This window comes from Telmatherina bonti (genome assembly GCF_933228915.1).
Source record: "Telmatherina bonti genome assembly, chromosome: 15".
In the NCBI taxonomy this organism is placed as follows: domain Eukaryota; kingdom Metazoa; phylum Chordata; class Actinopteri; order Atheriniformes; family Telmatherinidae; genus Telmatherina; species Telmatherina bonti.
In genome coordinates, this window is record NC_136613.1 from 3868891 (window position 1) to 3894958 (window position 26068).

At 45.9% G+C, this 26068-nt stretch overlaps 1 protein-coding gene across 2 annotated transcripts in view; it reads right to left on the reverse strand.

Annotated features, from left to right (window-relative positions):
* kalrna (kalirin RhoGEF kinase a) overlaps positions 1-26068 on the reverse strand; it is a gene marked incomplete at its 3' end in the record, with an annotated part of 92723 nt that overhangs the window by 51218 nt on the left and 15437 nt on the right. For both annotated transcript variants that reach the window (XM_079253699.1, XM_079253700.1), the window contains exons 10-26: positions 25905-26019; positions 25705-25820; positions 23848-23970; positions 23532-23714; positions 23334-23455; positions 22926-22992; positions 22747-22856; positions 22512-22581; positions 22334-22423; positions 18987-19079; positions 18798-18909; positions 18530-18720; positions 18353-18454; positions 18122-18270; positions 17427-17529; positions 4169-4247; positions 3718-3885 (exon numbers count right to left, since the gene is read on the reverse strand). In XM_079253699.1, coding sequence (XP_079109825.1) covers positions 3718-3885; positions 4169-4247; positions 17427-17529; positions 18122-18270; positions 18353-18454; positions 18530-18720; positions 18798-18909; positions 18987-19079; positions 22334-22423; positions 22512-22581; positions 22747-22856; positions 22926-22992; positions 23334-23455; positions 23532-23714; positions 23848-23970; positions 25705-25820; positions 25905-26019 — 1993 coding nt within the window. The remainder of the gene's footprint in view (positions 1-3717; positions 3886-4168; positions 4248-17426; positions 17530-18121; positions 18271-18352; positions 18455-18529; positions 18721-18797; positions 18910-18986; positions 19080-22333; positions 22424-22511; positions 22582-22746; positions 22857-22925; positions 22993-23333; positions 23456-23531; positions 23715-23847; positions 23971-25704; positions 25821-25904; positions 26020-26068) is intronic.

Genomic DNA, 26068 nt, shown 5'->3' on the forward strand with positions numbered 1-26068 from the left:
CGTCCAGAAGAAGTCTCTAGAAGCGGCGTAAGCCCCTCCCCCGTCCAGAAGAAGTCTCTAGAAGCGGCGTAAGCCCCTCCCCCGTCCAGAAGAAGTCTCTAGAAGCGGCGTAAGCCCCTCCCCCGTCCAGAAGAAGTCTCTAGAAGCGGCGTAAGCCCCTCCCCCGTCCAGAAGAAGTCTCTAGAAGCGGCGTAAGCCCCTCCCCCGTCCAGAAGAAGTCTCTAGAAGCGGCGTAAGCCCCTCCCCCGTCCAGAAGAAGTCTCTAGAAGCGGCGTAAGCCCCTCCCCCGTCCAGAAGAAGTCTCTAGAAGCGGCGTAAGCCCCTCCCCCGTCCAGAAGAAGTCTCTAGAAGCGGCGTAAGCCCCTCCCCCGTCCAGAAGAACTCTCTAGAAGCGGCGTAAGCCCCTCCCCCGTCCAGAAGAACTCTCTAGAAGCGGCGTAAGCCCCTCCCCCGTCCAGAAGAACTCTCTAGAAGCGGCGTAAGCCCCTCCCACGTCCAGAAGAACTCTCTAGAAGCGGCGTAAGCCCCTCCCCCGTCCAGAAGAACTCTCTAGAAGCGGCGTAAGCCCCTCCCCCGTCCAGAAGAACTCTCTAGAAGCGGCGTAAGCCCCTCCCCCGTCCAGAAGAACTCTCTAGAAGCGGCGTAAGCCCCTCCCCCGTCCAGAAGAACTCTCTAGAAGCGGCGTTGACCTTCAGGATGTCTTTTCAGGCAGCAACAAGGTTCTTTGCAGATTCACTGAACATGGACGTCCTGGCTAGGACAGAGGACACAGTGACCACAGTTCAGCCTCTCAGCAGGAAGGACACACCCCTGCAGAGGATGTCTGTGTTCGTCGTACCTCAGCGTGCACGGTGGCAGCAGGTGAGACGACAGACGTGCACGGCAGCCCAGATAAAAGTGCTTTTAGCAGCACTGTTTTGCTGCAGTGTCCCATTTTTCCACTGCAGCGTATGCCGACGCAGGAAAGCAACAAACAGGGAGGTGATGGAGCTGCACACCGCCTGACTCCCGACTCCCCAAACGCCATGAACATGGAGAACATGAATAAAAGCAGAACGCAGAGCTTTCCAAACCATGAACCATTTCCTCATCTGATGGATGATACGAGCCGAATACGAGCCTGATGCAGTTAGAACAGAAGCAACAAAAGGCTGAAAAGATCCTGGTAAACTGTTCAGAGAATCAGAAGGAATCTCTGTATGCCCAGGACCTGCCTGGATGCAGGTGGTCTACATGGAAGACTGGTGTCATGAAGGTTTTAGGTACTTTTTCTAGGACCAGGAAACCAGTTTCAAGGTTCTCTGGATGATTTTCTTTAGTCTTCCATTTGGCCTTTCAGAGGACAAGGAGACCTACTTTACAGTCACATGACACCAACCTCCAGAGCCTCCAGGACCCGCGGAGGGCCTCCAGGACCCGCGGAGGGCCTCCAGGACCCATGCGAACACATTTTCATGCGTTACGGCTCCATTTGCATCTCTGCAGGAACACAAAGTGTCTTTGTGATGAGGGAAAGCAGGAAACGCTGCTGCAGGCAAATCAGCTGACCTGGCCGTCCGTGTGACATTTAAAGCTGCAAACTGGGCTTCGTCATAAGTCACACGCGTGTGCGTGTCCCCGTCTTTATTTCAGTGTTCAAAGTTTCAGCAATAAAGTCCTGCTGCGATGCGTTGAGACACTTCCTCTTCACACGGCGAGACAACGCAGCTCAACGCCGCCCTCTGCAGGCCAAACATCAGCACTACATGTGTGTGTAAGTGTGTGTTCTGATCCATGTTCCGTGTGTGTTCTGATCCATGTTCCGTGTGTGTGGAGCACACGTACGGAGCTACGATCATTTGTTTCATCACACCTGCATCTAACACTGATCTGCAACTCCATCAGATTTGCTCTGAAGTGTGTTTTCTGTTGTGGTGTGTGACGACGCGGCTGGTTTGTTTACAACATCTTATTTATGGTAAAAACAAAACAAACTTTGTGTCCCTGTCTGGGCTCCGTTACCATGGAAACCACCCTTTTTATCTCTGGTTGATATTCTGTGTTGAAATGATTGGATAAAAACAAGTCAGACAGTCACCATGGTGACGCCTGCAGGACTGACAGTCACCATGGTGACGCCTGCAGGACTGACAGTCACCATGGTGACGCCTGCAGGACTGACAGTAACCATGGTGACGCCTGCAGGACTGACAGTCACCATGGTGACGCCTGCAGGACTGACAGTCACCATGGTGACGCCTGCAGGAACTGACAGTCACCATGGTGACGCCTGCAGGAACTGACAGTCACCATGGTGACGCCTGCAGGACTGACAGTCACCATGGTGACGCCTGCAGGAACTGACAGTCACCATGGTGACGCCTGCAGGGACTGACAGTCACCATGGTGACGCCTGCAGAACTGACAGTCACCATGGTGACGCCTGCAGGAACTGACAGTCACCATGGTGACGCCTGCAGGAACTGACAGTCACCATGGTGACGCCTGCAGGGACTGACAGTCACCATGGTGACGCCTGCAGGAACTGACAGTCACCATGGTGACGCCTGCAGGGACTGACAGTCACCATGGTGACGCCTGCAGAACTGACAGTCACCATGGTGACGCCTGCAGGAACTGACAGTCACCATGGTGACGCCTGCAGGGACTGACAGTCACCATGGTGACGCCTGCAGGGACTGACAGTCACCATGGTGACGCCTGCAGGAACTGACAGTCACCATGGTGACGCCTGCAGGAACTGACAGTCACCATGGTGACGCCTGCAGGAACTGACAGTCACCATGGTGACGCCTGCAGGAACTGACAGTAACCATGGTGACGCCTGCAGGAACTGACAGTCACCATGGTGACGCCTGCAGGAACTGACAGTAACCATGGTGACGCCTGCAGGAACTGACAGTCACCATGGTGACGCCTGCAGGAACTGACAGTCACCATGGTGACGCCTGCAGGACTGACAGTCACCATGGTGACGCCAAAACCAAAGCCGTTGAAGCGGAACCAAATAGTGAGAAGAGACAAAGAGGAAACTACAAACAAAACTGTTTCATTGAACCAAATAAAAGTCTGGTACTTTTTATGATGATTGATCACTTTGGATTTTGAGATCATTTATTTTACTTAAGTTTTAGAAAGTTTTGCTTGGAGATTCTGAAACAAATCTGGTTCCATCCACCGCTCCGTGTCTCCAGCATCAGCTTCCTCTGGGTGTAATGTCAACATCCCACCAGCAGGGGTCGGCGTAGATCCGCCCCGTCTCCAAACACCTGCAGGACTTTCAGGTCCACCTTCTGAATTTTACCTTCATGAAACAAAACACCGTTCTCTTCTGGGTTTACTGATTTTCTGCATCATTAGAACTTTGGAGGACAGATTCTCCTCCAGTTTCCTCCACAGACCAGGATCCGGATCGGGATCTGGTCCGGGGTCCGGTCTGTGACCCGGACCAGGATCCGGTCCGGGTCGTAACGTAGATGGAGAGTTTCTCTTCTGGTGCCTTAAAGCCGTTTTTCTCCTCTTCATCATGACGTTTTATTCTTTACTGTAGAATTCACATCAGACATGATCCGGCTCCCAACCGCCGGACCGAACCGAGCCGGACGGACCCGACCCGACCAGCAGAGTCTCTCCGAGCAGGAGCAGAACTCAGGACCCTCCCCCACCAGGGAGTGCCAGGTCCAGCTGTCCTGGTGCCCCTACAGACCCCCCCCTTACCTTTCCCTGAGCTGAAGAAGCAGTCCATCTCCACGCTGGACCGTGAATGCGACACGCAGAGCGCCGAGCTCGGAACCAGACCTTCCTGAGGCGGACTGCGGTCGGTGGTTCTGACCAGACACCAGCCGGGTCGCTCACTTGGCCGCTCCAGCAGCTCCACCGTCTGACCTGCAGAGAACAGCAGCTTAGTTTCTAGAGAGGTTTCCAGAGTTCCAGCGTCACACTGACGCAGGTGAAGACATGAAATCTGGTGGAAAACAAAGACGGAGGTCCGATCGGATCCGACCGGGGTCAGTCTGGGTCTCTTTCTGACAGCTTGGACCCAAACTAGAAATAAAAATACATAAAAACATTCTGCCGACGGCAGGACCCGGTCCTCGGCCTCAGACCCATAACCCCAGAAGACCGGCGGCCTCCGTGGATCTGGGTCACACAGCGGATCTGGACTCACCTGTGCAGACGGACAGCTCTGTGCTGCATCCGGCGGTGAAGTCCTGTAGGACCACGGTCAGCTCACATCCACCAGACAGCTGCAGACACACAACACACCAGTCAGACTTCACAGTTTACACCGTTAGCAGGAACCGGACCGGACCTGGATCCACCAGGACCGCCCCTTACGGACCTGGATCCACCAGGACCGCCCCCCATACGGACCTGGATCCACCAGGACCGCGCCCCATACGGACCTGGATCCACCAGGACCGCGCCCCATACGGACCTGGATCCACCAGGACCGCGCCCCATACGGACCTGGATCCACCAGGACCGCCCCCCATACGGACCTGGATCCACCAGGACCGCGCCCCACCCTGACGGACCGGGTCCAGCTGGACCGGATCCGGCTGGACCCGGTCCGCCTGCAGCAGGTGGAGACGACCCCCAGCAGCAGAAAACCAGAACAACTGGAGCAGAAAAGCCGACTGACGCCAACATCCAGCCTGGTGACTGTAGACATCAGCTGACATCTGCGGGGCTGTGATACCTGGCCGTTACCGTGACAACACTGCAGACAGAACCACAGACACCCTCCCAGAAGAAGCACCTGCTCGCTCAGGTGAACCCAGATGAAATAAATGTTTTTAAACAGATGGAATAAAAACGTCTCCTGCTTGTTTTGGAAAACGGCGTGGAGTGTGTGTTCATGCGTCTTCTGCACATGTGAGCGGCGCTACTGGTCTCCTAGCAACACAGACTGAAGGTGCAGGTGAAATTAGACCTGCCAGATGGCCACCGACAACCAGGTGTTGTCACTTCTTCCAGCCGATTAGAGCTGAGCTCCGAGAGGAACTTTGCTCCGACTCCGGCGGTGCGTTCTGCTGTTCGGCGGCGGCGTGACGTCAGCTGGAGACGGCTGACGTCTCCGATCCAACCTCACGCCACTCCTCGGCGTCTCCTCCCTCCAGCAGGGGGCGCTGGAGGCAGGAGGAGCGTGAACTTGTAAGAAAAGACGAGTAAAAGCAGAAATCTGGACGTTTGTTCCTTTGAAGCAAAACCAGCTCCAGGATCATGTGATCAGTCATGTGACATGCCGCAGTGTAGAAACCGTAGAGCTACGTATGAAACCGCCCGTAGGAGCGTGGACGGACCCGCCATGCTCAAACAGAAGCAGAATTTCCACTGAATAAAAAGGGACCAGAAGACTCGGCTCCGGCCCGGTCTTTCTTTCTGACATGAAGCTGTTCCACATAAAACTTCTTCACATTAAAACGCAGAAAAACGGGCGAAAAGCCTGAACGACCCGCCACGGGGCGGGCTGCGTTCGCTGCAGGTCGCTGACAGCCGAAGCCGGTCTCCACGTTCGGCCTGAAATACAAAGACTTTGTTTTGTAGCGGCAGTCCGACCAGTCCAGTCAGGACTGCAACTCCAACAGTGGAACTGATACGGATCAATAAGATTCCCAGCTCCTGCCTGCAATGCATTGTGGTCTATCCTGGCCCGCTCAGCGACCCTCGCTGCACATCGGACCTGCATCGGTTCCGGTGCCTAAAGGCCTGAAGACACAACAAGTCCGTAAAACCCAACGGCAGGAAACCGGGTCTCAGGGTCATTGCCATGGAAACGGCCCACATAGCAGACAGGAACCCAACCAGTCTGGATTCTGCCGCAGTCGTCAGGACACCCCCCGTGAGGGAAACCCCTCCTGTCCAGCAAGTGGCAGCGCATCGGTCCACCAGGTGGAAATGTCCTGTCCTCCCTGTCCACCTCTGATCCAGCCTCATGTTAAAACCCTCCCCTGATCGAGTCCTGGAGGTCCGACACGGTTCTGAATAAATCCTCTGAGGAACCAGAACGGATGGATTTCTGCTCATCCAGCAGCAGAACTGTGACAGAAGACTGAATCCTACCTGCAGTCGGCCCGTTTCCGCTCCAATCTAACCAGTTTCTGGTGTTTCTGTGTGTTTTCAGGGCGTGTCTGTCACATGACCGCTCTGCATGTTGCTGACACACACATGCAGGCTTGTGATGATCATATGTCTGAGCTGCAGCAGGCAGCGGGAACTGGGCCTCACTGACGCTTCAAATGTCCACGAAGTGAAGTTTTCCAACTCGTACAGAAAATCAAACGTTCTAGTACAAATTCATCCTGCTGGAATAAAACATGTGACCCGCAGTGAGCCGCAGAATTCATTCCTACAACTCAGAGGACGGACAGACGACTTCCTGACTGAACGTTTCCATTAGAAACAGGATGCCGACTAGCGGACAGAAATATCGATGAGCTGCAGAGAGGCCGGCCTCCAGCCTTCATCATGACCATTAACCTGATGACGACGTCTCTTTGTTCCACGCCTCAAACATAAATGTTTCAGTCTTAATATTTCTGCAACATAACGCTCATTTACTACCAGAACACTTCATCCTAAATAATCAGAGACAAGGCAAACATATACACACATTCATATTCATACACATGGAATATATGTGTATATGTATGTATCTATGTATGTTTTTATGAGAAATGTAAACTAAGTACAGCTGTTGTATATTTTTAAATTGTACGACTTTGCCTGCCGTGGGACTGCAGATGGAAACTAGCTAAGGCTAAATCTGGTGTGAAGCATCTTTTTATGTTTTTACACATGTTCCCTGGCAAATCAACTAAACATCAACATTATTTTAAAATAAATAAATTTCGAGTCATTAATGATTCAGAGTCTTGAACAGATAAATGTGACTAAAAGCCGTCAAGCTGAATAAACTAAAATCACTTTTTGGCACGTCTAGATGGAGCAAAGTTTCCGTTTCCACCTCCTTCATCCTGTCACCAGGAAGGACGCAGGACTGAAGGCCAACGTGGTTCCGGAAAGGAAAAAGCTTCCTCGGATAAAAGCCGGGGAGAAAGCCCATCACTTCTTCACTGCTGAAGCCGCTGCAGATGTTTCACAGCTCCAGCAGCTTCAGAGCTCGCAGCATCTGATAACAACTGATCACAATCAATCCGAGCCAGTCCGGGGAGAACTAGTCAGACCAGCGGAACCAATCTGAGTCAGATTGGAATTCACCAACTCGACAAATGAAGGTTCTTTTTGGAGTTCCTCAAGGCTCAATCCAAGGCCCACTTTCACCTTCACATGCTTCTGATCTTTATTAGCATGAAAAATGTCACAATGTTTCCTGCCCCAGAAGATGTAGCGGTAGAAGTAACAGGAGAAGGTGTGTTAGTAGAAGTAGTAGCGTAGAAGATGTGGTAGTAGAAGTAGCAGCAGAAGATGTGGTAGTAGAAGTAGTAGCGTAGAAGATGTGGTAGTAGAAGTAACAGCGTAGGACATGTGGTAGTAGAAGTAGCAGCAGAAGATGTGGTAGTAGAAGTAGCAGCATAGAAGATGTGGTAGTAGAAGTAGCAGCATAGAAGATGTGGTAGTAGAAGTAGCAGCGTAGAAGATGTGGTAGTAGAAGTAGCAGCGTAGAAGATGTGGTAGTAGAAGTAACAGCGTAGAAGATGTGGTAGTAGAAGTAGCAGCAGAAGATGTGGTAGTAGAAGTAGCAGCATAGAAGATGTGGTAGTAGAAGTGGCAGTGTAGAAGATGTGGTAGTAGAAGTAGCAGCATAGAAGATGTGGTAGTAGAAGTAGCAGCGTAGGAGATGTGGTAGTAGAAGTAACAGCGTAGGACATGTGGTAGTAGAAGTAGCAGCAGAAGATGTGGTAGTAGAAGTAGCAGCGTAGAAGATGTGGTAGTAGAAGTAGCAGCGGAGAAGATGTGGTAGTAGAAGTAGGAGTGTAGAAGATGTGGTAGTAGAAGTAGCAGCATAGAAGATGTGGTAGTAGAAGTAGGAGTGTAGAAGATGTGGTAGTAGAAGTAGCAGCATAGAAGATGTGGTAGTAGAAGTAACAGCGTAGAAGATGTGGTAGTAGAAGTAGCAGCAGAAGATGTAGTAGTAGTAGAAAAGATGTAGAAGTGGCAGTGTAGAAGATGTGGTAGAAGTAGCAGCGTAGAAGATGTGGTAGAAGTAGCAGCATAGAAGATGTGGTAGTAGAAGTAGCAGCGTAGGAGATGTGGTAGTAGAAGTAGCAGCGTAGGACATGTGGTAGTAGAAGTAGCAGCAGAAGATGTGGTAGTAGAAGTAGCAGCATAGAAGATGTGGTAGTAGAAGTAGCAGCAGAAGATGTGGTAGTAGAAGTAGCAGCAGAAGATGTGGTAGTAGAAGTAGCAGCGTAGAAGATGTGGTAGTAGTAGAAAAGAAGATGTAGAAGTGGCAGTGTAGAAGATGTGGTAGAAGTAGCAGCATAGAAGATGTGGTAGTAGAAGTAGCAGTAGAAGATGTGGTAGTAGAAGTAGCAGTAGAAGATGTGGTAGTAGAAGTAGCAGTAGAAGATGTGGTAGTAGAAGTAGCAGCGTAGAAGATGTGGTAGAAGTAGCAGTAGAAGATGTGGTAGTAGAAGTAGCAGCGTAGAAGATGTGGTAGTAGAAGTAGCAGCGTAGAAGATGTGGTAGTAGAAGTAGCAGCGTAGAAGATGTGGTAGTAGTAGAAAAGAAGATGTAGAAGTGGCAGTGTAGAAGATGTGGTAGTAGAAGTAGCAGTAGAAGATGTGGTAGTAGAAGTAGCAGTAGAAGATGTGGTAGTAGAAGTAGAAAAGAAGATGTAGAAGTGGCAGTGTAGAAAGTGGAAGCAGAATTCAGGCATCCTGTTACATGGAGATCTAAAATCAAATGGTGCAGATTGATCGGTTATTGGAGCTTCTCTGCAGAACGCAGCCGTAAAGTCAAACAACCACCATGTGTGTAACTTTTTACTGGACTTTTTTTTGGGGTGTAAAAAAAAAAAAAAAAAAAAAAAAGTACATTTAGTTTTTGTAAAATTATCTTAATTTTTTTCTTTTTAAAAAAATTTATTACGTCTAATAAAGCTGTAACAACTAAAATATATTTTTAATTTTCTCAATGTAAAAAAACTTTCAATTTACCTTATTTTTACAATATGGTAAATTGAGAAAACTAGAATAAAAATGTTTCACAAGGAAAAATAAAAAAGACTTAAAAAGGGAAAAAATATTTTTTGGAAGAAAAACAGATTTCAGTGTTTTGCTTTAATCTTGATCTAGATTTTTCTTAAAGTGAAATCATTTCTGTTCCAACAGCGATTTATTCCTGCAAACAGAAAAAAATCTCCCTAAAAACAAGTTTCCAGAATTTAAAACCTAAAAGGGCTGCAGAGATGAAGATGATGCATCATCTTCATCTTCCCGCTGCACCTGAAGGCAACACCATAACTTTCAACTACAGCAACTTTGATGGTCGACCAGCTGAAGAGAATTCCCAACGATCATCCATCCATCCATCCATCCATCATCCAACGAACCATCATCGATCCATCCATCCATCATCCAACGAACCATCATCCATCCATCCATCCATCATCCAACGAACCATCATCCATCCATCCATCCATCATCCAACGAACCATCATCCATCCATCCATCCATCATCCAACGAACCATCATCCATCCATCCATCCATCATCCAACGAACCATCATTCATCCATCCATTATCCATCCATCCATCCACCGAACCATCATCCATCCATCCATCTATCCATCCATCCATCCATCATCCATCCATCCATCATCATCCATCCATCCATCCATCCATCCATCCATCATCCAACGAACCATCATTCATCCATCCATCTATCCATCCATCCATCCGTCCATCTATCCATCCATCCACCTGTCCACCTGTCCAGTAGACCTCCAGTCTTCTTCTCCTTCAGTTCTGACTGATCTGGACCGACCGACTTCAGTTCTGCTGTCTGAATGCTGACATTTCATTTATCCGTCTGTCTCTCTGTGGCAGCTAATGGCTCGTTTCCTGTCTGTCTGCATATGAACACACACACACACACACACACACACACTTCTTTTCTGCAGCAGAAAGAAGAAATTCTGCTTCAGAAACCATCAGACTTTAACTTCAGCTGCAGCAAACGGTAAACAAACGGCTGAGCATCCCGTTCCCGCCGGCAACAGAAGGAAAAGTGCTGGAAACTCACTCTGCTGCTCTCCTTGAACAGTTTAAAGCTCATCCACTTCGGCATGTCGACCTCTCCTCGTCTGTCTGCCTCTCGGCTTTGACAACTCCCTGGCTTGTCTTCACCGCACACACCAACACACACCAACACACACCAACACGCCCTCTCTCTCTCTCTTCCACTCTCTCTCTCTCTCTCTCTCTCTCTCTCTCTCTCTCTCTCTCTCTCTCTCTCTCTCTCTCTCTCTCTCTCTCTCTCTCTCTCTCTCTCTCTCTCTCTCTCCTTTCTCGGCCTGAACAAACAGCCATGGCTTTGTGTTTGATGGGAACACACTGCTGGATGAGTGTGTGCACATTTCTTCCACTCCCTGGAAGCAACTGGAGCACCACAACACTCCCAGCCACCAGTGGAAGTGTGTGTCATATGACCAGCAGATGGCTTCAGCACCGACTGAATGCATCTGATTCATGAGAACACACGTGTCAACAACGTGTGAGATTTGTAGCTGCAACATCCTGCAGCACTTTGAAAGAATGAAAATGTTAGGCCTCAAAACCATTAAAACCAGTAACGACCAGTCACATGGTATCTACAGGTGGTGGGTTGGATCAATCACTGGGTTCTTTTTATTCATTTTAGCATTTTTCATTCGGTCAGTTTAATTTTTTTTTCCCACTTCTTCCTGACTATAATGAATCATCATCATCATAATCATTTCCTAAACATTTGAAAAATCTTAAATGATTATAAAATGGGTGAAATTGATCTTTTGTTGCAGATTAATGGAAAAAAATGGAATCATGAGACAAATATGTAAAAAAACAGCAGGTTTGACTTTTCCTATGCAGCAGCTGAACATACGGACAAGAAGCATCACAGTCGCTAAACATCTGTAACTAACTAACGAAAATCTAAACTATGAGAGGAGGCTCCTTTTATACCCAGTCATGGCACCCTCACCCGCCAAACTGGTGTCTTTATTTTATGAGTTTGTCTACATTTTCAGATGAACATTAGATGCATTTATTTGGGGGACTTTAGCTTCAGACTTTAGCTTTTTTGGCTGCTGTTAACTAGATATTTTCTCCTCTTCAGACCACCAACCATGCTGCATTCAAAGCCCCTTACATCTTTCTTCTTCATCCTCAGTTTGGACTTCAGTAAGTCGTCTTCGACGTGTCTATATGCTGCAGTGTGATTGGCTGTTTAAGATGAACCTGATAAAGTGACTGAGTGTAAAACAAAATCCAACTCCAACCTCTTTCCAAACTTTTATGGAGGCCGTTTTTACTCCAGGCAAAGGCGGAGGCTAAATACACAACTTATAGGACTGGAAGCCGTGGAACCACGAAGGCTGCCAAGCTGACAGCCACTGGAATGACGCTTTAAATAAAGACCACAGGCTGAACCACGGCTGACTCATCACACCCCAACACGTCACAGCTTCCCCACATGAAGCAGGACCGAGTTGTCTGCCGCTACGTCGCCGCTAAGCGTCGCAGATCTGCAGCAGGTTCACCATCAGGTCTGGTTCAGGTGCAGCTGGACAGAAAAAGACATCTGACTGAAAACAACATGGCGTCTCGCTGAGGACGTCACAAACTTGCACATCTCGCCATCTGCGCTGGTATTTAGTAAGAGCTGAACAATGCTACGTCTGTTTCCTCCCATTTCTCTCAACCACAACCGTCTCCTGGAAGTCATATTCCTGCTCTAACTGCCTCCCTTGTTGTGTTTATGTATATCACAGCAGACATCAGGTTGAATGTAGGCCACACTGGACAACATATACAAGAGGAAAGAACCGGACCGGCGCCTGCATGAGCCCCGAGGGTCGGCTGGGATGAGGGGGGGACCAAAGTTTTTTCCCCATTTCATAACGTGAGCATAAAAAAAACAGATCAACTCCATGAAAACACAAGAAAGCTTCATGTGAAGAGAAAAATGAGCAGGAAGAGGTGACGTCACGCAGCCCGTGTGGGAAAATAGGGCAGATTCTCATAGCACAGGTGCTTAAAGAGGCGGAGTGCTTAAAGAGGCGGGGTCTCATAGCACAGGTGCTTAAAGAGGCGGAGTGCTTAAAGAGGCGGGGTCTCATAGCACAGGTGCTTAAAGAGGCGGAGTGCTTAAAGAGGCGGAGTGCTTAAAGAGGCGGGGTCTCATAGCACAGGTGCTTAAAGAGGCGGAGTGCTTAAAGAGGCGGGGTCTCATAGCACAGGTGCTTAAAGAGGCGGAGTGCTTAAAGAGGCGGAGTGCTTAAAGAGGCGGGGTCTCATAGCACAGGTGCTTAAAGAAGCGGGGTCTCATTGCACAGGTGCTTAAAGAGGCGGGGTCTCATTGCACAGGTGCTTAAAGAGGCGGGGTCTCATTGCACAGGTGCTTAGATGTGGAATCTTTTAGCACAGGTGCTTAAAGTGGCAGAGTCTCGTAGCCTTGGTGCTGAGAAAGATGCTCAGAGACACATAGTTTATTGTAAAAATTATTAAGACACTTCCTGTCAGACTTTCCACCAATCAGAGAGCTTAAACTGACGGTAACGTCCAATCAGGAGCAGCCAAAGATCAACAAGTGATGAGAAAAGCAGGAAAATAATGATCCTCTATGGCTGGAATAAAGCCAAGAAGAGGTTTGGGATGCAGCTGAGGTGGAGGTGCTGCAGTGAGGACAGCAGGTAGATAGTAGCAGGAAGACGTGTCAATATGGAAAAAGTAATGGAATGAGCATAGAAAGTTTAAAACAAAAACAAACAAAACTAGCTCCCTTCCTGATTTTTCCAGTTATTCCAGTCTGTCAGGAATAAAGCCAAACACAGATCATGAGCATGAGGAAAAATAAAAATAAGAATCAAATCTGAAAAAAGACAAAAAGAGGAAAAGATAAACAAGTCTGCAGAGACGAAGGGAAACAGGGAAAAAAAATATGACATTCGTCACATAAAAACAGTAGCTTCCCACCCTCAGAACCCAGACTGTGGAACATCTGACTTATTACAGACACACTGGTGGGATCACAACTAGCTTCAAATGTGTACGTTTGGTGTATAAAGCTTAATTTAATTTTAAATGTTTCCTGGCTATCAGCTGCTCTATTTGACCAAGAACTACTTTAAACAAAATTCCCACTCTTTTTACTGCATAATTATGCGTTGAATTAATACATAAACCTCCACTGTAGGATGTGCAATGAGAGTAAGAGTTAGCTCATTTCTGAAGCCAACAATAACATTATGTCTGATATTACCAGCTCATGCTAAGACCGTAGGGTCTCACATTAGCGGCTCATGCTAAGACCGTAGGGTCTCACATTAGCGGCTCATGCTAAGACCGTAGGGTCTCACATTAGCGGTTCATGCTAAGACCGAAGGGTCTCACATTAGCGGCTCGTGCTAAGACCGTAGGGTCTCACATTAGCGGCTCATGCTAAGACCGTAGGGTCTCACATTAGCGGCACATGCTAAGACCGTAGGGTCTCACATTAGCGGCTCATGCTAAGACCGTAGGGTCTCACATTAGCGGCACATGCTAAGACCGTAGGGTCTCACATTAGCGGTTCATGCTAAGACCGTAGGGTCTCACATTAGTGGCACATGCTAAGACTGTAGAGTGTGACATTAGCGGCTCATGCTAAGACTGTAGGGTCTCACATTAGTGGCACATGCTAAGACTGTAGAGTCTGACATTAGCGGCTCATGCTAAGACCGTAGGGTCTCACATTAGCGGCACATGCTAAGACTGTAGAGTCTGACATTAGCGGCTCATGCTAAGACCGTAGGGTCTCACATTAGCGGCACATGCTAAGACTGTAGAGTGTGACATTAGCGGCTCATGCTAAGACTGTAGAGTCTCACAGTTTAGGCTGCCCAACGGCTCTCAATGATGTTGGCTCTCCACAATCTATTTTGTACAAAACTGTATGTGCAGTTTTATTGAAAAATCATGACTCCTAAACTGTTGCTACAGAAAATCCAGACTAATCTGGCATGACCGGGACAGTGTTGGCATCCTGGAAACCATTTTAGACTGTCTCTATGTAAAATTGGAGAAAATAAGAATAAATTGTTTTTGCAATTCATATCTCAAAATAAAGTTTGTGCAAAATTTGTGAAAATATTAACAGATGATCAGGAATGTGTTGAATTTTGTGAATTTGGATGCAACTCAGATAGTTGTTGCAATAAAAATGGGTAAATGTATTAATAGTTTTATGGCTAAACAAATTCCAGCACACTGACGATTTCATGAATTGTTACCAAACTTAATAGACTGGACAACGCATTAACGACTGCGGCGAGTTTGGTGCCGAGTTACCTGGTAAAACGTTACGTGTTAAGCTCATTTGCATACTTCTTAAAAATAAAGACTTCTCTGTTGACTGAAAGTTGCGGTGAAGCGTTGTCATTTAAGGGATAAATCTGCCAAACTAAATGTCTGTTGGACAAACTGGTGATTTTTCTGCTCATAAGTCACAATTGGAGAAAGTGGGCGGGGTTTATTTCTACATGTCTTCGCAGGATAATGTGCAGAATATGTGTATGAGGTTTGATGTATAACCATCCAGCTGTTTCTGCAGAATAAACTACTCAACGTTACGGCGCCCCCTAGGATTACATTTTTCAGAATGTGCATAAATATTATGTGATTATCTCTCGTCTCTGAGGTTATCGATCCTTTTTCATTTAGCTAGCTTTTCCATAAACGTTTTATCCGGGCAAGCCGAGTTACGGAGTGGAAACTTATAAGTCGGTTTCAGCTCAGACTCTGGCTTGATGAGCAGAAAATGTCCCACTGATCAGGTCAACGCCGCCTGACAAGTTCACTAAAACACGTTTTGCATGTTTTCTTACGTAGACGAAGAAAAACGTCTTCGTAGACAAAGATGGTCGCAAAAAGACAGACGGAGCATCTTCCGAGGAATCTGGCAATCAGAATTCATCTAGCAAATTTCTGTGTTTTAGTTAGACGCCAAAACGCCATCGCGCCACCTAGTGGCTGACCGGTGGGTTTTTCTGTCTGCCGAGAAATCCGGGTACGGAGTCTTGGGAATGCCATGCTGCGGCGTTGGGAAGTTTGCTTTGTGGGCTTGAACCTCTAACGATGGAACAACCATGTGTTGCCAGCTCAGGTCCGTGTCCTCCGTCCTCAGAGCAGCATCGCGGAGCGATCAGACAGATGGATACGGCTGCGTCAGCCTTGTTCAAACCAGGCGTCAAAACAAAATTTAGGACAAAGTGTTTCTCTTCTTGGACGCTTTGAGGAAAACAGCAGAGGAGGATCTAAAAATAACCAGCTGGAGTTTTCTGAGTCCTGGAAATAATAAACCAGAGCGGAGCAGCAACACACCCACTCTGACAGGCCTGGCAAGATTCATGTCTTCACGGGACGCGACAGTCACACTCATGGTGGATGTGCACACATGAGCACAAAGAGCAGAAGACGATGGCGGACTGAAGAGGAGTAAACAAGAGCACACACACTAAACTGCACAGCCAAGGCTTTTCTGTGTGTGTGTGTGACATTTAGAGGAAGGTTGGTGTGTGGGCGTGGGGTTGCACGGTGAAAAGGCCACGCTGTGTAACACTACAGAAGGAGGCCATGTCTGATGTGTGTGTGTGTGTGTGTGTGTCAATGGCTTCAAGTTTAACCCTTCAAACTGCAACACATCTATCTTTACTGTCAGAAACGACAGAGTGGTCATGTGACCCTCCCGCTGGTCTACGGAGGTTTTCCAGCGTTTCTATCCGTCCAGGAGGTTTACAATCCTGATGTAGTGTTTATTCAGAGACTCTAGATGGTAAATCCACCATTATTTATCACATCTTCATCACCATCACTACCATGTTGCTAAGAGACCTCTATTTCCACCTGGACATGATGATGAAGACACTTCCTGTCAGACTTTCCACCAATCAGAGAGCTTAAACTGACGGTAACGTCCAATCAGGAGCAGCCAAAGATCAACAAGTGACGAGAAAAGCAGGAAAATAATGATCCTCTATGGCTGGAATAAAGCCAAGAAGACGTTTGGGATGCAGCTGAGGTGGAGGTGCTGCAGTGAGGACAGCAGGTAGATAGTAGCAGGAAGACGCGTGGAAACATGGAAACTGTGTGTGTGTGTGTGTGTGTGTGTTTCAGATGTGAGAGAATGATGTGCAGATGAGAAAAGGCTTGTTCACTGCTGATCTATGTGTTTTCTTCTCTTTATGCTGTTATATCTGTCGATATTTAGTTTTACATAAAAAACAAGCAGAGCAAAGAAAGCTAAATAGATTTTAGGGTTTAATGTTTCTCATCATATCTGGTGGTTTTATGACTTTTACGTCCTTATTAAACGTAAACAGTAGAAAATCACCATGTAAGCAGTAAGTGGGATTAAAGTACGTTGTTAATGAACAACATATAGAAGTACACTACATGTTGCATTTACTTGCATCTGGGCTTCAGAGCCTCACCATGGTGAAGGTCAGTTTACACTGTTTGAATTTGGTTGTTTATAAATAGGGAAGTTGGATTTTTTGGGTGAAGGTACTTTTAAAACCCAATCTTGGCACCCTCACCTGCTTCCACTAGTTAATCTGCTGGTTGGAGAAGCTTACAGAACTGATATCTATTGATACGTTCATCTTTCATCATTTCAGCCTGATGGCTGAGGATAAAGACATGTCTGCATGCTGACTGGGATTAAAAGAAGTCAGCCTTTATATTTAGTTTTATATTAAAAAAAAATCTCTTGTTTTACAGGTTAAAATGTGTAGAAACTGGTCTAATACACATCAGCGCTCACAGAACAGAAATTCATGAGAAGTTTGGCTGTTTTTGTTTAATCCAACAATTTCAAACCAACCTGCATCATTAAACCTTTTTACTTTCGATCCAAACAGCTTCCATCCACAGATCCTCCTTCAGGAATATCCTGCTCTTTTCCCACATTTCCACATCCTTTCATCAAATCACAGTTCAGAGAATAAACCACGTCTCGGTTACGTAAAGAGCTCAAAGCCTTACTTGGATGTGGGAGGCATCATGGCAGACACCTGAACACAACCTGAAGAAGTTCTTCATCGCTCCTCATCGCTTACTTCTCCTCAAACTACATCCAACACGGAACCCGCTTCATGCAAACCATCCTGCTGCCACATGCACAGCCCCTGCAGCAGCTGCACAGGAGACCCCGTAGCACACACACAGGTGCAGGTCATCAGCTCATCACCTTTGCACATGCTCAGTGCGGGTTTCCTACCTTGTCGCTGTCGACGGTGTTCTGGGAAGTCCTGGAGGCAATGGAGATGGTGTCCGGCTGGCTGCTGCCGTCTCCCTGACTGTCTCCGTCCTCACCTCCGTCCCTGAACGGACACAACACAGAGAGAGGCGTCATCTCCTCCAATCAGAAGCAACAAAACTCAGCTTCCGATTGGCTGTTGGAAACCACGCGACTAAGTCTGAGCTTGTCCTCCGTCTCCATGGTGATAAAAAGGACCGAATTCATTTTAAAAACATGTTTTCAGATGAACGTGTCATCTGGATCTGTTTAGTTTTCTTCTTCTGGTTGCTCTTTCTGCTGCTTTATCTGTTCATACATTCAGTTTGCATCATTTTAGCCTCAGAATCTGACAGCTGAGGCTGAAAACGTCACGTCTGCGTGGAAACGTCACGTCTCCATGGAAACGTCACGTCTGCGTGGAAACGTCACGTCTGCATGGAAGCATCACGTCTCCATGGAAACGCCACATCTCCATGGAAACCTCATGTCTGCATGGAAACGTCACGTCTCCATGGAAACGCCACGTCTGCGTGGAAACGTCACGTCTCCATGGAAACGCCACGTCTGCGTGGAAACGTCACGTCTCCATGGAGACGTCATGCTGACTGGTATTTCGGAGTTTTCAGGCTTGATGACACGGATCCATCTGTAGTTTCTCAGACGTCTCTGGGTACCTCTTGGTGTGGTTCCTGGGTTTGGTCAGTGCTGGTGTTTTGGGCAGATGAAGAGGCTCCTTCAGCGCCCCCTTCAGGTGAGTCATCCTCTCCTGGATCACCTCCCTGATGTTCTTGATCCACTCCTGTTTGGCCTCCATGCTGGAAGCCTGAATGAAGTGAAAAACGTCACTCCTAACGACGACTGAAGGCATCAGAGGACGCCTTTTATTTCCATCACCTCCCACTTACCTTCAGCACAGTTTTGTTGTCGGAGGAGGGCGTTCTTCCTGCCCACAGAGCAAACTTACACGGGTCACCCTCGATGTGCTCCGTTACCCCCAACTCCGACGTCTGCAGGAGAGACGGGAGGTGAATTAAATCGGTGAAAACAGAGACGCCTTGCAGCTGGACGAGGAAAACACCCACCAGTAGTCTGTTCTTGTACTGGTACTTTGTCCTTCCGGCAGAGTCTTTGATCTCTTTGCTGAAAACCAGCGAGAACTCAAACAGGAAGAGATGCCGGTCCCGCCCCTTTCGGATTAGCGAGCGCGGGTCCCAGACCTGGAAACTGTCCTGCAGGATCAGCTCCCCCTGGACTTCCAGGTTCTCCTCAAACCCTTGAGAAGATGAGGGCAGAGTTTGCATCAAACGAAGACGTCTCTGGCGTTCAGCAGCAGCGAGAATGGCGTCTTACCCTCCAACATGGCCAGATGCATGGCGTCATTTGCTCTCTTAGGAACGCTGAGCATCACCTCCAAACCATCTTTGATCTCTCCTTTCCCCTCCTCGCAGCAGGACAGCAGCTCCTGCAGGACGTTGCAGAGTCACACGGGTTTGTTTGGCATCATGAAGGTCTGAGGTGTGCTGCAGGACGGCTGCTTACCTTCAGCAGGAGCTGGTACTTTGTGATTCTCTGGACGGGTTTAATGAGGTAGGAGTTGATGGAGTTAGCCAGCCCACGTTTCTGCTGGATGTCCTGTTCAAATGCAGCAGATAGAAACCAGTCAGAGCGAAAACGAACGCAGCAACGTAGCAGGAATGGTCGGAGTTACGGGAGAACTAAGGGAACATTCAGCCCTGAAAACAGGCTACGGTTCATTTTTCCAGAAGGTTCCTGAAGTTTCTAAAGATGTAGGGACGCATCAGAACCACATCTTTCAAGCCAAGTATAAGTACAGTTTGTCTGGGGCTAAAGACAGACAGACATCCGTTTCCTCCGTCGTTACAGAATTTTGTCTGTTTTCAGGCAGCTCAGCAATCCGATGCAGAAAACGGAGCAATTCCACTGGAAACCACCGGGGGCAGTGTTGAGATGCATCGCTGACTCACAATCAGAGAAAGGAACAAAACTGAGAAGAAGAGGAACGGGAAGACGATGACACAAAAACCACCAAATAAATACATGTGAAGATAAAAACAGGAAATTCATTCTTCTTCTGGTGTTTTTAGAAGTGAACAGTGAACCTTGCACTGCCAGCTGGTGGATGAACTGACAAAAAAGCCATAGCAAGAGAAATGACGTCTGGAAATATGCAGTTTCCAGAAGTATTGCTCCATTTTCCGGGGCGAGCAACAGAGAGTGAAGCTCCTTCAAAATTATGTACGAAACCAACGCAGGAGGCGGAAACTGCGTCTTCTGCGTCCAGCATAGATGGGAAAACAAGCGAGCAAACCGCCAGAACTGCTCTTTTAACATGCATCCTGGACAGAAAAACACCACAGTATGACCGAGACACAGCTTGAATTCAGCAAACTGAAGTTGACTTTTCAAGATAATCAATTATATAAGCTCTCCATAAGTTTAAACACTTAATAAATAAGCGTCTGAACACACAAGCAGATGACCAGGATTAACATTATGTGTCGTATGCAGGAGAAAACCAGCATCAGCATCCTCACGTAAAACAAATAAATGACTGAAAGAAACTTCCTATAGGAATAAAAAATATTCTGATGCTTTAAAATATTCTGCACAGAAACAAAAAAACAGACGTCTTAGCGTTAATATGTGGTGTTTCAGTTGACCAGGAAAAATAGTAAATGTTCCAGCTTGTAATATTTCTCTCAAATGAGGGAAATGTGGTGGGCAGGGGGAGGTTAATATGCTGAACTCATAGTAACTTATATAACTACTATTAATTCATGTATTTTACTTCAGTTTTCTGTTTTTCCTAATAAATAGAGTGAAATATAAATTAATCAAATATCCAGTTAAACTGCCAATCAGTGATGAAACGTCTCCATCTGCTGGCAAAACAGTTCAACCACACCTGAACACATGCAGGAGGAAATAAAACCTCCATTTACTCCATTCATCAACTTCCCAGAGACACTGATTACTTCCATCACACCAGTAAAGTCTAAAATGTGAGTTAAGAGACAACATGAACAGGTCAGTCAGAATGATTTGTTGATAAATCTTCCCAAACACACTCTTTGTCCATATATGGTAATGATGTACCTGTTCAGAAATCACCTGGAAACTGATCGTGTTCCTCAGCGTGACAGAGACGAAAAATACTTTTAACATAAAAAAACAAAAAAAACAAAGCTAACTGCAGCGCTTAAGAAGAACAACCAAGTTGTCAGTTATTTGTGAAAAGCTTTTTCATGTGCCTGACTGATTCATAGGCCAGGACTTAAAAAAAAACAAACAAAAACAAACAAAATAAACATTCGACTCGTATTAGCCTTAACATGATAATATAAACCCAAAGAAGAAAATATTATGTTATATTAGCATTAACAAGATCATTTAAACTGCTATTTTAGCCAAAACATCTGCTTAAATGTTAAAGTAAAAAATATAACATTAGCTGTAGTGTTCAAAATCTGTTGTTTCTATTTTAGAGTAAAATTATAACTACAGCTGCTATTCTAAATATGCAATGCTAATCTAAACATGTTAGCTTAAACTACAACTGTAGCTGTTTTATTTAGGCAAAGCAAAGTGGCTGTAGTAGCTTCGTTAGCCAAAATATGACAATATTAGATTGAATAGATGTAAGGAGACAGTTTTAAAAGTTATATGAGTCTAGGAACACAAAGTGACTTTAAATATAGCATTTGCTGCTCTATCAGACATGGAAGATAGATGTTATCTACAAAACAAGCCAACATACAACAGATGCCTAAACAGAATCAGGAAAGATTAACTTTACCAACGTTATTTTAGCTGCAACACAGCATAAACAGATACCATGAGCTGCTATGTTAGTACTAGCTGCTAAGTTAAAGCAGAATTAAGTTTTTTTCCCCCAAATATGATAACTTTAGGCTAAACAAGATGATGATTTTTAGCTGCTATGTTAGCTTAGAGCCTGTTTTTATGCTGGTATGATTCATAGGTTAAAGCTGAAAACAGTAATAAAAACTCACATCATAGTACTATATAGGCTAACCACATAATTATGGCAGCTGTTTTGTCCATAATATGTGTATAACAATATGACCTGTTTATATAAATAGCATTAGCTACAGGATTAGTTTGTTCTTTCAGTTTTAGCATAAAAAGATAATAGTTGCTATTTTAGTCTAAAAATAATGTTATTCTAGACATGATATTATATTAAACGAGATTTCTGTTATAATAATGTTAGCATAAATAAGATGTTAACTATATTTACTGTGTTAACAGCTTTTAGTCAAAGAAGAGAACATTACTACGTCTGCTCCTATAATCGCATGAACATAGAATGTTAGCTAATTCATTAGCCTAAACTGTATCAGAGACTGGATTACTTTTACCAGTGTTATATTAGCTGCAACATTAGCATAAACAAGACAACATGAGCTTTTAAAACAGAATAAAGTTAGTAAATACATTAGTTAGTCTTTACAATATGATGTTTTAAACTATGTTTGTCAAAAGAAAAGATAACTAAAGTCTCAAAATAACCTACTATGCTAGCTCAGGAACTGTTTTCATGCTTGAATGATTCATAAGTTAGAGTTATATGGCATAAAGAACTCTCCTCTGAAAATGTCCAGCTACTGGGACGGGACTGCAAATGAGGGAAAAAAACAAATTATCCAAAGAAAAACTTTAAAAACCTTCAGAAAACTGGTGAACCACACCACTTTAATAGATTAAGCATCCTAAGCATCCATTAGAAGTCATTCCAAGAGAGGAAACTCATTTTTCCCTGAAATGATCCAGATTCTCTGGAAACTGAAGGACTTATAAGAATCATCCACCTGAAGAGTTTAAAAGGAACCAGCTTTACTCACGTCGAAAAAGGTTCCGGCATTCTCCAGGATGAGTTGACTGGAGTCTGGTTTGTTCTTGCAGTAATCCACATATATGTGAAACTTGTCAGCCTGGAGAACCAGAAAAGAAGAGGAGATGTGTCAAATATTAAATAAAAAACATTTCCCCAGGGATTCTAGTTTTCATCCAGGATCTTACCCAGGTGACGAAGCAGTGACCAACATCCTCTGGAAGCTGCTCGTAGTTCACCAACTCCTTCAGGAAAATACTGCAAAGACAGTTCTACGGTTAAAAATCCCGCAGAAAAACACGAAGTGATGGACATTTTCAATTCTTTTTTTCAACCTGAAAACCAAAAATCTACTTTCTTTTCTGTTAAATGTCTGTCAGGTGCTACTTCAGGAACGCCTGCAACAATCTGCTCCTCACTCACTTGCTGTGGAAGTCGTAGATGTCCTGCATGTTTCCAAAAATCGTTTGCTCCTTGTTGGCGATGCCAGAAGGGATCTCCTCCACGCCGCTGGTCATCTCCCACAGGTATGTCTGTCACACAGAGGTGTTAGTCAGCAGGTGAACCGCTAAGGAACCTGAAGAGAAACCCACTTTCCTCACCTCCAGACACTCCTGCAGGTCTCGGACGTACGTCTTCTCCGTCTGCAGCAGCTCTGCCATGATGAACCTGAGAGAGAGCGTCGGGAAAGCTGGTTGAAACGTGCAGCTAATAAAAACCAGATAATTTTCTTGAGCTGGATGAAAGCCAGAAAGTTGTGTAATTCAGGTGAACCAGTCTCCATCAAATCAAACCACTCATGAATTTACGCTAGCATCATCTTCACTAGTTATTATGTTAGCAGCGTTAGCTATGTTCGATAGAGAACATTTTCAAAACTTGGCTTTAATGCTAGCTAATGTTAGCTGGATGGTTCCCACGGCAACCAAAGTCACACTACAGTGGGTTAATTAGCGTTACAATTTAACGCTCAGTCCGAACGTTTCCTAAACCTCCTCTCTTGTACTCACTCCTTCTTCCTGGCGGACTTCCTCTTCTCCTCGTTGATCTCGTGGTTGGGGTCGCGCAGTTTGACCTCGGGGTCGTCTGTCAGGCTGGCGGGGATGATGTCCAACTCCAGATCTTTGTTGTCCTGTAGATAGGAAGAAACTCGTCCTCAGTGAAAGTCTCCAACTTCCCCTCAGCAACACCTGAATCCAGGCTTTTACCTCGGAGCTGACTCCCAGGCTCCTCTCCAGGCTCTCTTGATATTTGGCCATGCGAAGTGAAAAGTCGCGGTAGCGGCGGTCCACCGTGCTGACCCAGCGCTTCAGCTCCGACACGTGGGCGTGGCCTTTCTCCACCAGGTTGTCCGCCAGCTGGATCAGCAGCTTCACCTTCTCCTTGGTTTGCTAGACGGGGAAGTCGTCACACAGTCGAGTTATTTTCAGATAATCCACCGAACATGGCCGCTAAGGGCCGACGAAAAAGTGAGACTGAACAACATGATGACACCCGACTCCACGTGAGGAGCAGCGAACAGACCTTGGCAGAGAGCCTGAAGTGATGGTAGTCATTGAGGAGGTGCTGAGTTTCCTCACTGCTCTCTCCAGGTGAGGTATGTGTGGCCAGGTAAACCTCACCTGTCTCCTGGATCCAATCCAAAGCCTGCAGCCAAACAAAAACACACAAATTCAACTCCACACATTTAGCCATGTAGGTATGAAGACGACTTGCTAAAGCTCAAACTGAGCATCAGAATGAGGAGGAAGGTTAAAAGAGCCTGGGAACAGGACTTAGGTATCATTATATCAGGCGAGGTTTGGGCTGGTGCACTTAAACGAGTCCATTCATCCTCCTTTTGTGCCTGCCATCAGCCGATTCAATTTAAAATTGTGCATGGGGGACACATCTCTAAGGCCAAACTGTCTTCTATGTATCCTGATGTTAGCTCACTGTGCACCAGATGTGGTCTGATGGAGGCCTCCCTCGGCCACATGTTCTGGTCCTGCCCACGCTTGGGCTCTTTTCGGAGGACTGTTTTTAGCACATTATCTCAACTGGTCAATTTCAGATTGGAACTGAACCCCATAGCAGCCCTTTTTGGGGTCTTTGAAAACCAAATGCATCTCAATGCTTCCAAAAAAAATGTTTTGGCTTTTGCCTTGCTTCTGGCACACCGTGCTATCTTACTGAAATGGAAGGATGCCTGCCCTCCCTCTCATACACAGTGGCTGCAGGACACGCAGTCAGCAGACAGACGGGATGATTTCAGCCTCAGTTGCCAGATTATATTATGATGTAAAATGAATAAACTTTGTAGAAATAACACACAGATCAGCAGTGACCAAGCCTTTTCTCATCTGCACATCATTCTCTCACATCTGAAACACACACAAACACACACACTGTGTACATATTTACAGTTTTTGCTAATTGTGAGTCTTAAGCTTGCACACAGGTTCATATTAATATGCATGGCTGCATTGCAAAACCAGGAATTTATTTAGATTTAAAGAAAAAGAAGTCGGCCGAGTACGTATCCCAGTGGGACGCCTCTGAAACAAACTCACAACAGAAACTATTTACATATTTTTCCTCGTTTCCACTTATTTCTGCTACTATTTACCTGCTATCCTCACAAACAAACGGACTATTTACATACGAAAGGCAGCATAAATGGGCCTTATAACTTTCTACCACAAGACTGCTTTATCATTAAAACAGTTTGATTTTATCTAGAATTGTTATTTTGTTAAAGTCGTCCATAGACTGCACAAGTTTAAAGCGAAGCTGGTAAAATTTAAACCAGATTTGGACTGGTTTAAAGACTGCAATATTTGGCATTGCACCACATATTTTCAGCAGTCAGAAATATAAAGTAATAATTACTTTTGCCACACTTACTGCTTGCAGGCTTGTACTGCTTAAGAGGGAGGAAAAGGACCCTTCGTCTTTTAAATGATGGTTTGTTGATCTTTTCCGTCATTTTACACTGGAGAAAATAAGCTACTTTCTAAGAGGCTGCGTCAATAAGTTCTTCAATATCTGGCAACCTATTCTGGATCAGATTAAAAAGGTGGATCCCTCGTTTATTTTACATGAGTAACTTAATCTTTAAATGATTGTTTCTGGAATTTACTTTCCGGTGCAACAGGGTGGGATTGTTCTGGGGAGTTACGATATTAAAATATATGACTGGATTGTATTTTCTTACTAATTTTTCAAGGAAAAACTTTGAACAAAAACAGAAAAGTTATTTTGGGCTTATTATGTAATATAAGATGTCTCAGTAGTTTCCATTCCTGCTGAAAGTGTTTTCCTTTTTCTCTTAAAGGAAGTTTCAAACAAACCAGAGGTTCCTGCCTTCCAGCTGTTCATGCTCGACCAACACTCAGTCACCTGTTTGGCGCTGCGTTCAAAGACCAGGTACTGCTGACACTGGTCAAGTCTTCGTTTCTTCAACGTCCAGAAGTGAAGCACTCTGTTCTCCCTCTGTAGCAGCTCATTCAGGATGGCTGCGAACAGAAACCCGGCGGACACTTTAAACTCCCGTCTGAGGAAACATCTGCAGAGGGTTCATGGTCTCTGCTGCATCTCACCTTTAACCTGCTGCTCCGGTCCTCTGGCGTGGCCTGCAGCTCCAGGTGTGCTCACATTGTTCCGGTGAATGTACTTCAGAAACACCTCAGCGTTCCTCCGAGCCAGCGTGCACGCCTGAAACACCGCAACACACACATTTTCAGCATTTCCATTCAGATCCCGA